Raw genomic sequence first — 11,407 nt, 5'->3', positions numbered from 1 at the left:
GTTTCTCTGTTCCTGATGCCATTGGAGCACGAGGTTGCTCTTGGCATAGACATCAATAGCGGTTGGCTAGATCTTCTGTTCAAGGAAGGTGATATGCGATAGGTGTTGGGTTCATAATTTGAGGTGCGAGATTAGTCAATAGACAAAATATAGTGTTAATTTGGAGCGGGAAGCTTTTGAGGGCATTTTAGTTGGTGGTGGTGGTTATGGTCTATTTGTAAAATGATTCGAGTAGAATTTGGGATTTTGATGATGCCAAAATTGATAGATTTTGGGGATTAAGTTGGAGTGCTATTTTGGTAACCTTTGGGATTTTAGTGATACCAAAATTGATAGAATTTGGGAATTAAATTGGAGTTTGCTTGAACGGTTGATGAGGTTTTAGGTTTACAATTATCATGGAAGGATATCAAATTTGGATAAAAGTGGTTGTTACTTTTTTTTTTGGTTAAATTGATCACTAAACCTTTTTTTCACTTTCTTTTGATGTTATGATATTGCATATGGGTATTTTAGGATATTTAAGTATAATTCTAGCCTAATGGGTCTATAATGTTACTTAAATAGTAAAAGCAAGGGAGGTCAATGTAATTTTCTAAAATTGGGGGGAGCTGAGTGAAATTGTCAGAAACCTCAAGGGAGGTTTCTGAAATTATCCCTTTTGACAAATTCAAACTGCTAATGATCTTACTCGGTTATAAATACATGTATATGTAGAAGCCAATCGCTCTCATTCAAGAAAATACCACATTGTTTAAGCATCTACCCAGCAATAGAAATTTTATCATATAGCCATACTTTGAACTGCAAATCAGTTGACCCTTTGAGACTTTGACGTAACAACACATCTTTCTACCCAATGAGCACCATTGATTCTAACCTAGGTTTGCCTTCCGAAGAAGATTTCTGTAAAGATTATTTGCTGCTCAATCCGAAAGAAGCTGGTTTTAGCGACCTCCTTCGCATCTTCTATTCACGCGAATTACAAAAAAGAGACTTCTTTGATGCCCCGGAGGCAGACAGCCTAAGAGGCCTCCGTCGCCGATGGGTAGTTTTTGTGTCTGTCATGGCTCAGATGCTCCTCCTCCAGTTGAAAAAACCTTTGGCAGACCTAGGATCTACTCTGGAGCTGTTGCAGAATTATCCATCCAGCAATGGTGGCTTGGGCGGCCTTTTACGGAATTTCCTTACGGGTTTGTTTTAATTTCTGTTTCATTTATGTCGGATGTTCCAATAATTCATATTATTATGCGTAAATTGATTGCTGCGTGCATGCATGCAAAAGCATATTATTATGCAACACAGGGAAACTGGATTAGGCATTAATTTTTGGTGTCAAATCATATTCTATTTGATATAGAGAGAAAAAATGATAATAACAGCCATTGAAATCTTGTACATGTTTCATGGAGAACAACGAGCCAAATAATATGGTAACAGTATGGCCTTGTGTGTGCTTTAATTGCAGGAAAGGTAGTAACGCCAGACAGGTCGGCTGCAACTTTCAGGTCGATAGTTGCGAATCTGGACACGCGAGTGGATTTAGACGGAAGGATCAAAGCTAATGACGAGAGGTATGGTGCAGCCTTGTCTATAATGGCCGCTAAATTGGCCTATGAAAATGAAGCCTTCTCCAGAACTGTGGTCACAGATCACTGGCAGGTAATTATATATAATTTCAGGACATGCAATGCAAGTTTCATGTTATATTGCTTGGAACAAGTTTCAAGTCTTTTTTTTCTTTTTTCCAATTCTAATCTTGCAGATGGAATTTTTGGGCTCCTTCAACTTTTGGAATGGTCAGTGGCTCCGTTCTCCTCTTTATGTGAAATTTTTCTCTTTTCCTTGTCTTGTCAAAAGACAACCATTTCTTGCCACTCATTGTTGCTGGCCATTTTTGACTCTTAGTGCAGTGGTGATAATTAAGTTGCAAACATGAATGATGGCACTGCTTTAACAAGTCAAAATGCACATTAACAAGTTTCCTGGTTTTTGCCTAAACGCAGCAAACCGGAAAATACCACCTAGACTTTGTTTAGAAATTAGAAGTTCTGATTTACAATTGTCAAGTAAACTATAATTGCCCGATTCATTTTGGATGGATATATAGAAATCTTACTCACTAAAAGCAAAATTTGTCTTCTCAAATTTTGCAAAATACGTGGAGTCATCCTTTTTTTTTTTTTTTAATCCTCCTTTCTCTTTACACGCACTCTTTCCATCTCCAAATAAATTTAAAAATCCAATTTTGAATCTAACAGTAAAGAAAAGTTTCTCCAAATAGATTTTCTCTTATAGTTACCCTACAACTATATGTCTTCTCAATTCTCAATCCTAACCTCACAATGTTGTCAGTTGTCACCACCAACTCGAATGAAAAAAAATGATGGTGACCATCACTTCATTATGATTTAATTTTTTTCAAGTGTTAGTGAAAGCTACAGCTAATTCGCATCACGTCCATTGGAGGGCACGTCTTGCCTATAATTGGCCCATGAAAATGAAGCCTTGGCCACAACTGCGGTCACGGATCATTAATTGGCACGTAACTATCTCATGATTTATCTTTGCTTAAAATTCAACCGAAAAGGACGTTTGTGTGGGAGATAGCTATCCGTTTACAACAAATAATGGAAAATTAAAAGAAATAAAGAGGAAAAAACTACGGAGATGATTAGAAGGTTACATCTGAAACATTAAACGAATAACTCTTTTAGCAAAGGAATGCAATTCTGAGGTTTAATTTACAACTTGTCTACCCAATACCATTCAGATTATGAGGAATCATACACAACACAAGCCATCATTTTCGAAGACGAGAGAACCAGTGCTGATTCTAACCTGATTGAGGTGGCCTTTCGAGGGACACAACCGTTTGAAGCTGATGATTGGCGTACGGATTTGGATATTTCGTGGTATGATATCCAAGGTGTGGGCAAGATTCATGCTGGGTTTATGAAAGCCTTAGGCTTACAAAAACGAAAGGGTTGGCCTAAGAAAATTGAGCAAGGCTCAGGTGGAAAAGACTATGCCTATTACACAAAAAGGGAAATTTTGAGAAATAGATTGAGGGAAAATCAGAAAGCAAAATTCGTGGTAACTGGACACAGCTTAGGAGGGGCATTGGCAATTCTGTTTCCTGCCATACTGATTTTACATGAAGAAAATGAGCTATTGGAAAGAATGGAAGGAGTGTACACTTTTGGGCAGCCTAGAGTTGGAGATGAGCAATTTGGGGAGTTTGTGAAGGACAAGCTTAGATTGTATGACGTCAAATATTGCAGATATGTCTACAACAATGATATAGTTCCAAGAGTACCGTTTGATGACAAAACCCTCATGTTCAAGCACTTTGGCCTTTGTTTATACTTCAACAGCCGCTACCGAGGGCAGGTAAAAAAAACTTTTTATTTCTTTCTTTATCTATTCTCTAGTTTTTTTTTTTCCTTGTATTATTTTATGGGAGTGTTCTTATAAATTCCTTTTCTCTTATTTTGCAACTAAAACCGAAACAGATTCTAGAGGAAGAACCAAACCAGAACTACTTTTCACTACTGTCGGTTATACCCAAGCATTTGAGTGCCGTTTACCAGCTGATTAGGAGCTTCTTTATCCCTTTCACGAGAGGAATGGAGTATAGAGAAGGGTTCTTTGAGATTGTGTCTAGGATGGTTGGATTGGTCATTCCTGGATTACCAGATCATGGTCCTCAGGACTATGATAACGTCGCCAGACTGGGGACCTTACCCTTCTGGCATCCTCCGTTGAAAGGCTTGAAACAAGAATGATATATGCATTGGCAAACTAAACCAAGTTTAGAAGTATTTATTTATTACTTTTATTGGCAAACAAGAGTGATTTTTTCCTTACGAAGTTTGGTAGAGTACAAATAAGACATTATCTAGGATGTTTTCTAAAGAAATTCTAGAAAAGTTTCTCAAGTTTTTAATTGTAATGCAACTTTCTTTGTTATTTAAGATTTCAGTAATATTGTAAATTAATTATTTTCTTTTCTCTAACATACATTTCGAGTGTTTGCTTTATCCCTTCAATTCTGTATACGTATTGATTATTATTAGAACCTTAAAATTTTGGTTTGCACAATACGTACGCAAAATGATATAGAAGAATCATACACCAAAACCAAAGATTGCCACTTTTATGACAAAGCCATAGTGATCAAAATAGGATTCGCTTTTGGCTTCCTTAACTTTGCAATAAAGTAGTCATAATGGTTATTTTGAGGATCATTAGATTTTTTTTCCCCGTTTATTTTAGACGAATGTCTAAGGCAGCCAAGCAAGCTGCTGCTGCTCTTGTCATCAAGCATACGTTTTCGTATTTCTACCTTTCTATAGAAAACTTGTTCTGACAAAGACCACCTTATCATGATTTAACCTACATACAATTAGGCCCACTAGCACGGAAATTCAAACAAGGATTGAAGAATGTAATGTTACAATATTACACAAACGACTATATTGCTCTTTCAGCTACTCAGCTTAAATTCACAAATTCCATCAGCAAATGAAACCTGTGGTTACAGAACAAGAAACCCTTTATTTTCATACGCGTTGAACTTCTCTCTTGCTTCTCTTCTTTGGTGCCTTCTTCATTTAATAAAGGGGGGATATCACAGGTGTGGGCAATTAGGAATTACCTATTAAATCCATGAGCAAAACAGCTTTCAATATTTCGCAGTTTGATTCCAGAAACGAGCAAAAACCCTTTCCGAAAATGCAATGTCCAATGCGAGCTAGTGCATCTGAGTTTATACCTGAAATGTTTTGTACAGTCTGTTTCTCATTCTTTCAGTTCCTCTTCAGACAAAGGATATGAAAAACATCTATTCAGTACATGGAACCAAAAGAATATAGGAGATAACAATTGTCACTCATAAAATAATCATGAAAGCCTAGATTACATCATTTTCTCGAGGCTCTTGAAGGACCCTCAAGTGTGGAAATACTCTGAAATTTTATTGAAGAATTCTTAAATCTCAAATACCAACAATTGAACTTGTTAATTAACAGATCGAACTACTTGATACTAAACATTTGTATGTTATAGCAACAAATATGGCAAGTAATGTGATTTTAACAATGTTATCCTACTACATCTCAATATCCAAATCATAATAAATTTCAACATGCGATGAACCTAAGCATTTACCTCTGGGGTGAGACTCTTTATCGTTCAGCAAAGAAACAGCTGTGCAACTAACTAAAATGCATGACAGGTAAAGCAGCCACTGAAGGAACCTATATGGCGAGTTCGAGGAAAAGATATGGCCTTATCGGAGGTTCTTGCAACTTGATGTGACTGGTTTGGTAAGACTGAGCTTCTCATTTCTTGGGCCTTCTTTTGTGCTGATCTGAGCTTGTTCATTATCTTGTCCATCGATGAAGATCTCTTCTTTTCCAGTTTCATCTGAACAAGTCATAAGATCATCTCAATCAAGCATTCAGAGAATAAATCTGGCAGCATATTAGATTAATTTTCCAAAATCCTATTGGTTGTTCATTTCCATTCAGACGGTCAAAAAATATGGGTGCACAAGTAATCATTGAGTTGATTACAGGGCAAAACATGAAATGCATGCTGTGAGTCTGTGATGTTGAGGAATGACTTAAAGCACTCTATGTCTTAAAACTTCAAACGGTATGTTACAAGAGAAAACCTCAAGTTTCCGTATTGCTGCCTCAGCTTTTGCTTTCTGCAAGTTCTCCCAAGCAATTATTTTTGCTTCCTCCCTTTTTATCCTGCAAGGCATATTATCTTTACTATTAAAACCAACAATTGATGTGTTGCATATACTGTATTAATACAACTGGATGAAGATTCAGCAAAGAAAACGCAGCTAGCAAAGGCACTAGCTTAATGGAATCATCACATGGCTAGAGTAAGTCTATTAAGTTAATAAGTACACTGACAGATAAAAATGTGAAGCATCACTAGCTTCCTGGAATCAAGATTTAGGTGGACAGAACAACCATGTCAATATATCTATTGAATTATTTCCCACTTTTTAGAATCATCAATATACTCGGAAACAGAAACAAGATTGCATAAATGCAGCCCAAGTTTGTGACAATCCCAAATTGATAGAAACATAGAGTTCTATTCCTTCTTAAAGCAAGAAAGACAGGACACTCTCAGACATGTAGGACAGGGTCGTATAGGCTTGAACTGACTCCTATAGCAAGTTCCATGCATTACCCAAATCAGCACTTTTAGGATATGCATTTAAGGATCTAAAATCAAAGAATGCAATAGACCTCTCCTTGTCATTCTTTTCTGCTTTCTGGGATATTAGTTGATCCTTCATCATGAGTATATCCAACTTATGAAAAATGCTCAATTTTCTAGTTCATGGAAGCTTTTCATATATTTGGTCACTCTACTCACTTGAGGGCACAACTACATGTACTTATTTTATGGAAATGATAGTACCCCATTATCCTAGCAGAGTAACTCACTTTGAGATTGTCTTTTCTGTGTCTGAAATATCCCAACCTGCAGCACGCATATCTACAGATTTCCTTTTCCATTCACGAGCATTTCCTGAGCCCCTCCCAGGAACTATTGCTCTGTTTTTCTTGGACCATTTAGTCACTGTGACCCGTTCATCAACTTGCACATCCCTAACTTCAGGTTTAGACGAATGCATGCTGTGCAACTCAACAACGGGTAGCATGGGACTGGATGGAGAAAATGATGACTCATGTCTGGGAGATGAGTGGTGACTACTCTCAGGGCTCATTTGTGTTGCCATATCCCTCCTAGAAACCGTCCGGGACACATTGGTGGCTGATTGTTCAATGTCATCAAGTTTCTCATCTGTTCGTAAAGCTTCAAGAATAAGCCGCATCAGAAACAAGAATTAGACAATTAAGCCTTCATTTTCTTATATTTTCAGAGCTCTGAAGTGTCATAAACACAAAAATTAATTAAAAAATGCCAATTTTTCAAAATAATCAGGAATCCCATTCTATTACTGTGGCTGAATTGAAATGAAGTACTACAATGAGATGTACCTAGAAGTTATACCCTCCAACAATAACTTTCCCCAACCCCAAAACCAGAAGAAGAAGAAGACAAGCTTAGAGATGAGAGACGTTTTGCCTTGCAACTAAGTCTAAATGAGTGCTCATCATTAGCTGAAGTTTAATAACAGAATATTGATCGGAAGAAAAGTCATTAAATGTGCTCATCAATGATACAACATAAAATGTTCATGGGAAATTTGATGAATACTTTGAGAATTATCCCTTTTCAATCAGTCAACCCAAATGAACGGATAGGAAGCAAGTACCTTGGTAAACAGGCAAAGATGACTGGCTGATCAGTTCAGTGCATCCATGTACACTTACTGACCTTGCCATGCAAGGCTCTATAATAGATGCTGGTAAATTTCCTCCAACATAGCCTGGCAAAGACAATCCTTCAGCCACCATCACTCCAGCTGAAAATGGTGAATTCGCCATTTGACTTCCAACATTCCCTCCTTCAAACATAAGGGCAGCAGGAGAATACATCGAATGGTATGCAATCCCAGGAGGCCCAAGAGGCCCGCTCTTTGATTTTGGCCGCCTCTGCGGCTGCTGAACTGACTGTCTCACTGGACCATCTACTGATATTGGACTGAAGATCCACCTCTCTGCATCCTCCCACTTGGAAGGCAGTGTCCTCCCGTTATTACAAGGCATCAATGCAGTACTGGCATGCCTCCTATTAATATTATTAGGCAATGGCACGCGCTCTGAACTCCATCCTTTTTGAACCCCAACACTTGTGTGCCTATAACTTGGTGTTCCTGGGCTAGGAAATGTGCCCGTTCGGCGATTCACAGCAGAATGTTTCTTCATTACGCCAAAAGACGGTGAAGAAGAATTCGCAGCAGTACTAATCACAGAATTATTCAGATCTAAAGAAGCAGGTCTTCGCCTGTCTGGTTTCTTACGTGAAGCATCCAATCTAGACCTCCTATCTTGACATTCTAATTCCACAAATCCCCCAAATAAGACGCCATCAAATTTCAACTTTGGATTAGGCTTTTATATCAATTGCAATGCACTACAAATAGTACCTTTAAGAGCTTGAGAAAAAGAGTTTCTTGCTGAATCTATGATAGAGTTGTCATCCTCAGTTTCAACCTCACTGCTTTCTAATTCTTGAACTGAGCAGCATTGCGAACACAAATGTGGTAAAATTAATTATGCCGAGTTTGAAAGCAAGAATCAATCAAAATTGAAACTTTCAGGGTATTGTTTTTGAGGAACAGTGCTGAGCTAAACGATAATCAAAGATGTTTAAGAAACTTAAAACAAAAGAGTACCTTTCGCTTTTTGTTTTCTGGCGCAAAGGTGAACACTGTTCTTGTTGTGTACGGTGAATTTGTGTGGATCTGGATCTGCATATGGACCACCTCTGGAACCCGAACCTTCCCGTAATTCATGCCCTGCCAAATGCTGTTTGAAAAAAGATTTCAACTCTTCCAATCATACCACAATCCAACCATTATATCTTCAAACAACCAAAAAAAAAAAAACGTCATAGTCCCATTAATATTTGTTCAAATCCCAGAAAACACATAGATAAAAGAAACATAAACGTATTCTCATTCATGCATTAACATTGGCCAAGTTACAAACTTTTTCATTTTCAAGTACAGATTCATGGTACTCCTTACTTGTGATTGCGAGTTGTCGGAGAGGCAAGAGTCTTGATCAGGGACGTCAGAGGCAAAAGAGCAGCGGTCAACACTAGCAGAATTGGAAGAGAAGATGCTGAAGTTGGAATCAGCAGTGAAGATTACGGAGTCAGGGCTAAAATCTCTGGCTCCGAAGCCCGATCTTTGATCTTGGAAAGTACCCAGCTCCTGCATTGTCAATTGCATTTGCTTGTTTTTTCTGTTAGCACTTGGCACTACTGCTAGTTCATAACTGCCAAAAAGGAAGCTTGCTTAGCTACATTTCATTGATGGAATCAGGAGAGAATATATAATATTGGTGTTTTTTAGTCACCGGGTCTTGGCCTTGGGGATGGTGCTAAAATATAACTAGGGAGTACTATATTCAACAAAAAACCTACATATTTATTTTAGTTTAGGACTCTAATGAGGACAGCGATTTTGGAGTTTTGAGGATAATGGCTGTCATAATCATCATCATGCTGTGTCTTTTTTTTTTTTCTTGCTTCTTCTTTTTCTTTTCTACCATAATTAAGACTAGGACTGCCAGCTTTGCATTGCGGATCTTGAAGCTCTGTGGTAGTGTGGACAATGGTCTATGGCAGGCCTTCTATCTCTTTCTTTTTTGTTTTTCACCCTTTTTTTTGGTAGCTACGGTGAAATTAAACTGAAAAGATGTTTTTTTTTTTTTGATAATGTAAACTGAAAAGATGTTAGGGCTATTAAGTTAGGAAAATGTTGGTGAATGCAAACTCACAATACAATTTGTCACTGGCACAATCTTTTTTGGTCTGAGTGAGACTTACAAAGTGAAGTAACTGTGTTGAATCCTGAGACTTGATACTAATACCGTACTGCTTCAATCAGAAAAAGAAAGAATTTGAGTTAATATTATATACACAGTTATAATTCAACGTAAATGTATAATCGTTCAATTCAACGGTGATAATATATATATGATTAACTATCTAAGAATCTTGGTACTCCCTCTGTTCTACTTTGATAGTCCTGATTTTTTTTTTTTACATAATTTAAGAAAAGGTAATTAAATTTATTGGAACAATCAATTTAGGTAACTATTTTTCTAAAATACCCTCACATTAATTAGAGTACAATTTTATGGGAATTTGAATTGATGGTAAAAAAAGAATCAGCTCTCATTAAGTAGGGTAGATTTACAGTAACAACAATTTACATTGAATAAGGATATTTTAAAAAAATTAAAATACAACTACATTCTTTAATTGAAAAATGAACTATAATTTAGGACAGATGAAAAAGAAAAACGGAACTATCCAAGTGGGACGGAGGGAGTATAATTAAATAAGCGTGCAGTTTTACAGTAATGACTCCCGGTGAATTAACTAACATGGGATGCTATTTTACTTGTCCTTTTAAGTACTGTTGCCATTTCTGTACAGTATTTACCCTGGAACTCTACCCTATTAGTGGATTCAACTTCTTGCCGTGTTGGGCGGTGATTAGCAATAAATGCGGAATTAAATAACAACAGACTCGTAGCCAAGAATCTCCTGCAGTCGAGTTGGCGGCATCATTGTTTTATTTTACACGGATTGAGCCTTGTTGAAGAAGTGGGATTTGTCCATTTTCCACCACATTTATTAGCAATTGACTAGTCGGATATTGAAAATGAATTAGGCCCTCGTGACACGAGCTTGATGGACACATTTATGTTGGACATCGAATACCTGGACAGCCTGGATTCATGGCGGTCAAACCGGATTTTCTTCCCACCGTCTTCCACCTCCTTGTTGGCCTGGTCCTGGTTAATAATAGAGCAGTAACATTTGCATTGGGATCCTGCTTCATTTACCCATCTGCATTGCTCTACAGTCTACAGGAATGCTGTCACCGTAACTGGAGGCCAACAATGCGCTACTTTCTTTTATATATATATATATAATTGACAGATATTCACGTCCATTTTCGGTTCGAATCGGATCGGACCAACAATGCACTGTTTTCTTTTTTATGATTTATGATTAATTCTGCTTAAATTCAGTCGAATCTCTCGTAGGGAAAAGTTCTCCTTTTTCATTTTCATAGATTTCGAATCAAGACCTCATGGTCAAGGGACGTAATCCCCTTCCGCTTGCACCAACAGCCGTTGGTAACAATGCACTGCTATGTACTTGAAGCCTTATACTACTAGTATGTTTTGTTCTGTTGGTACAACGTTAAGATAAAATCTTCTAATAAAAGATCAGGGGTTTTACATTTTATCTGGAGATTAAAAGGGAAAATGCTAGTCATTGCTACTGCTAGGCAGTAGAACATTTATAGGATTTATGAACATGCAAATTTTGAGCTCAACTTTTGCATGCGTACGAGTACAATTGCAGTTTCAATCTGATGAGCTTGGGTTTCCTTCAAGTGCATCTTAAATGCTAACCCACGAAGCAGATAGGGACTTTCTTGTTTCCATTTATCGTCTTTGATTTGCAGTTCAAAAAGATACTGTTACTAGTACTCAAATGATACACACAGTTTTCAAATCTAGGTTTTAGCTTATAGCGCTTTTCTTTTTCCTTTCTTTTCATGCAAATCCCATCATCAATAGGGTAGAGCGTAGACTACTTTGATAAACTTCTGGGCCCTAAAGCACGATCGAGGAAAGAGACAGCAGAACAATTTTGGGATCGATCTGAAAAACAAGTTATGCTTAGTCTACTAAGGCTCTCACTAAACTGGTTT

General features: G+C 37.4%; 2 protein-coding genes across 10 annotated transcripts; one reads left to right on the top strand and one right to left on the bottom strand.

The window, feature by feature from the left end:
- Window positions 1-753: 753 nt before the first annotated feature.
- Window positions 754-4,023, top strand: LOC113712086 (triacylglycerol lipase OBL1-like). Its single transcript, XM_027235375.2, has 5 exons — window positions 754-1,193; window positions 1,469-1,662; window positions 1,766-1,799; window positions 2,774-3,393; window positions 3,516-4,023. Exons 1-5 carry the CDS (start codon window positions 860-862, stop codon window positions 3,786-3,788), a joined length of 1,455 nt encoding a protein of 484 aa, XP_027091176.1. The 5' UTR covers window positions 754-859; the 3' UTR covers window positions 3,789-4,023.
- Window positions 4,024-4,223: 200 nt separating this feature from the next.
- On the bottom strand, window positions 4,224-9,077 carry LOC113712873 (uncharacterized). 9 transcript variants are annotated; one of them, XR_003453376.2, is made up of 9 exons: window positions 8,693-9,075; window positions 8,339-8,471; window positions 8,090-8,179; window positions 7,316-7,999; window positions 6,480-6,852; window positions 5,681-5,762; window positions 5,173-5,430; window positions 4,778-4,820; window positions 4,224-4,660 (listed from the first exon to the last, which is right to left on the bottom strand). XR_003453376.2 is itself a non-coding variant. In XM_027236485.2 (7 exons), the coding sequence occupies exons 1-7, from the start codon at window positions 8,897-8,899 to the stop codon at window positions 5,224-5,226; spliced, it is 1,776 nt and encodes a 591-aa protein (XP_027092286.1). In that variant the 5' UTR covers window positions 8,900-9,075; the 3' UTR covers window positions 4,929-5,223. The 9 variants fall into 9 exon arrangements, 1 of the variants encoding a protein (XP_027092286.1); XR_003453378.2 differs by having other exon boundaries at window positions 4,224-4,534; window positions 4,661-4,796; XR_003453379.2 differs by lacking the exon at window positions 4,778-4,820 and adding an exon at window positions 4,661-4,777 and having other exon boundaries at window positions 4,224-4,534.
- Between the last annotated feature and the right edge of the window lie 2,330 nt (window positions 9,078-11,407).

The sequence above is a fragment of the Coffea arabica genome, chromosome 10e (assembly GCF_036785885.1).
Source record: "Coffea arabica cultivar ET-39 chromosome 10e, Coffea Arabica ET-39 HiFi, whole genome shotgun sequence".
Taxonomy (NCBI): Eukaryota; Viridiplantae; Streptophyta; class Magnoliopsida; order Gentianales; family Rubiaceae; genus Coffea; species Coffea arabica.
This window is presented reverse-complemented; position numbering and strand designations above follow the sequence as displayed.

What these genes read in the sequence shown, in the direction of transcription:
- LOC113712086 (XM_027235375.2), top strand. Translation starts at nt 860, where the DNA reads ATGAGCACCATTGATTCTAACCTAGGTTTGCCTTCCGAAGAAGATTTC. An exon ending in TGGTCACAGATCACTGGCAG is followed by an intron (nt 1,663 to 1,765) that starts GTAATTATATAT and finishes CTAATCTTGCAG; the next exon opens with ATGGAATTTTTGGGCTCCTT. An exon ending in ACAGCCGCTACCGAGGGCAG is followed by an intron (nt 3,394 to 3,515) that starts GTAAAAAAAACT and finishes AAACCGAAACAG; the next exon opens with ATTCTAGAGGAAGAACCAAA.
- LOC113712873 (XM_027236485.2), bottom strand. Translation starts at nt 8,899, where the DNA reads ATGCAATTGACAATGCAGGAGCTGGGTACTTTCCAAGATCAAAGATCG. An exon ending in CCGACAACTCGCAATCACAA is followed by an intron (nt 8,472 to 8,692) that starts GTAAGGAGTACC and finishes TTTTTCAAACAG; the next exon opens with CATTTGGCAGGGCATGAATT. An exon ending in CAGCAATACGGAAACTTGAG is followed by an intron (nt 5,431 to 5,680) that starts GTTTTCTCTTGT and finishes TGACTTGTTCAG; the next exon opens with ATGAAACTGGAAAAGAAGAG.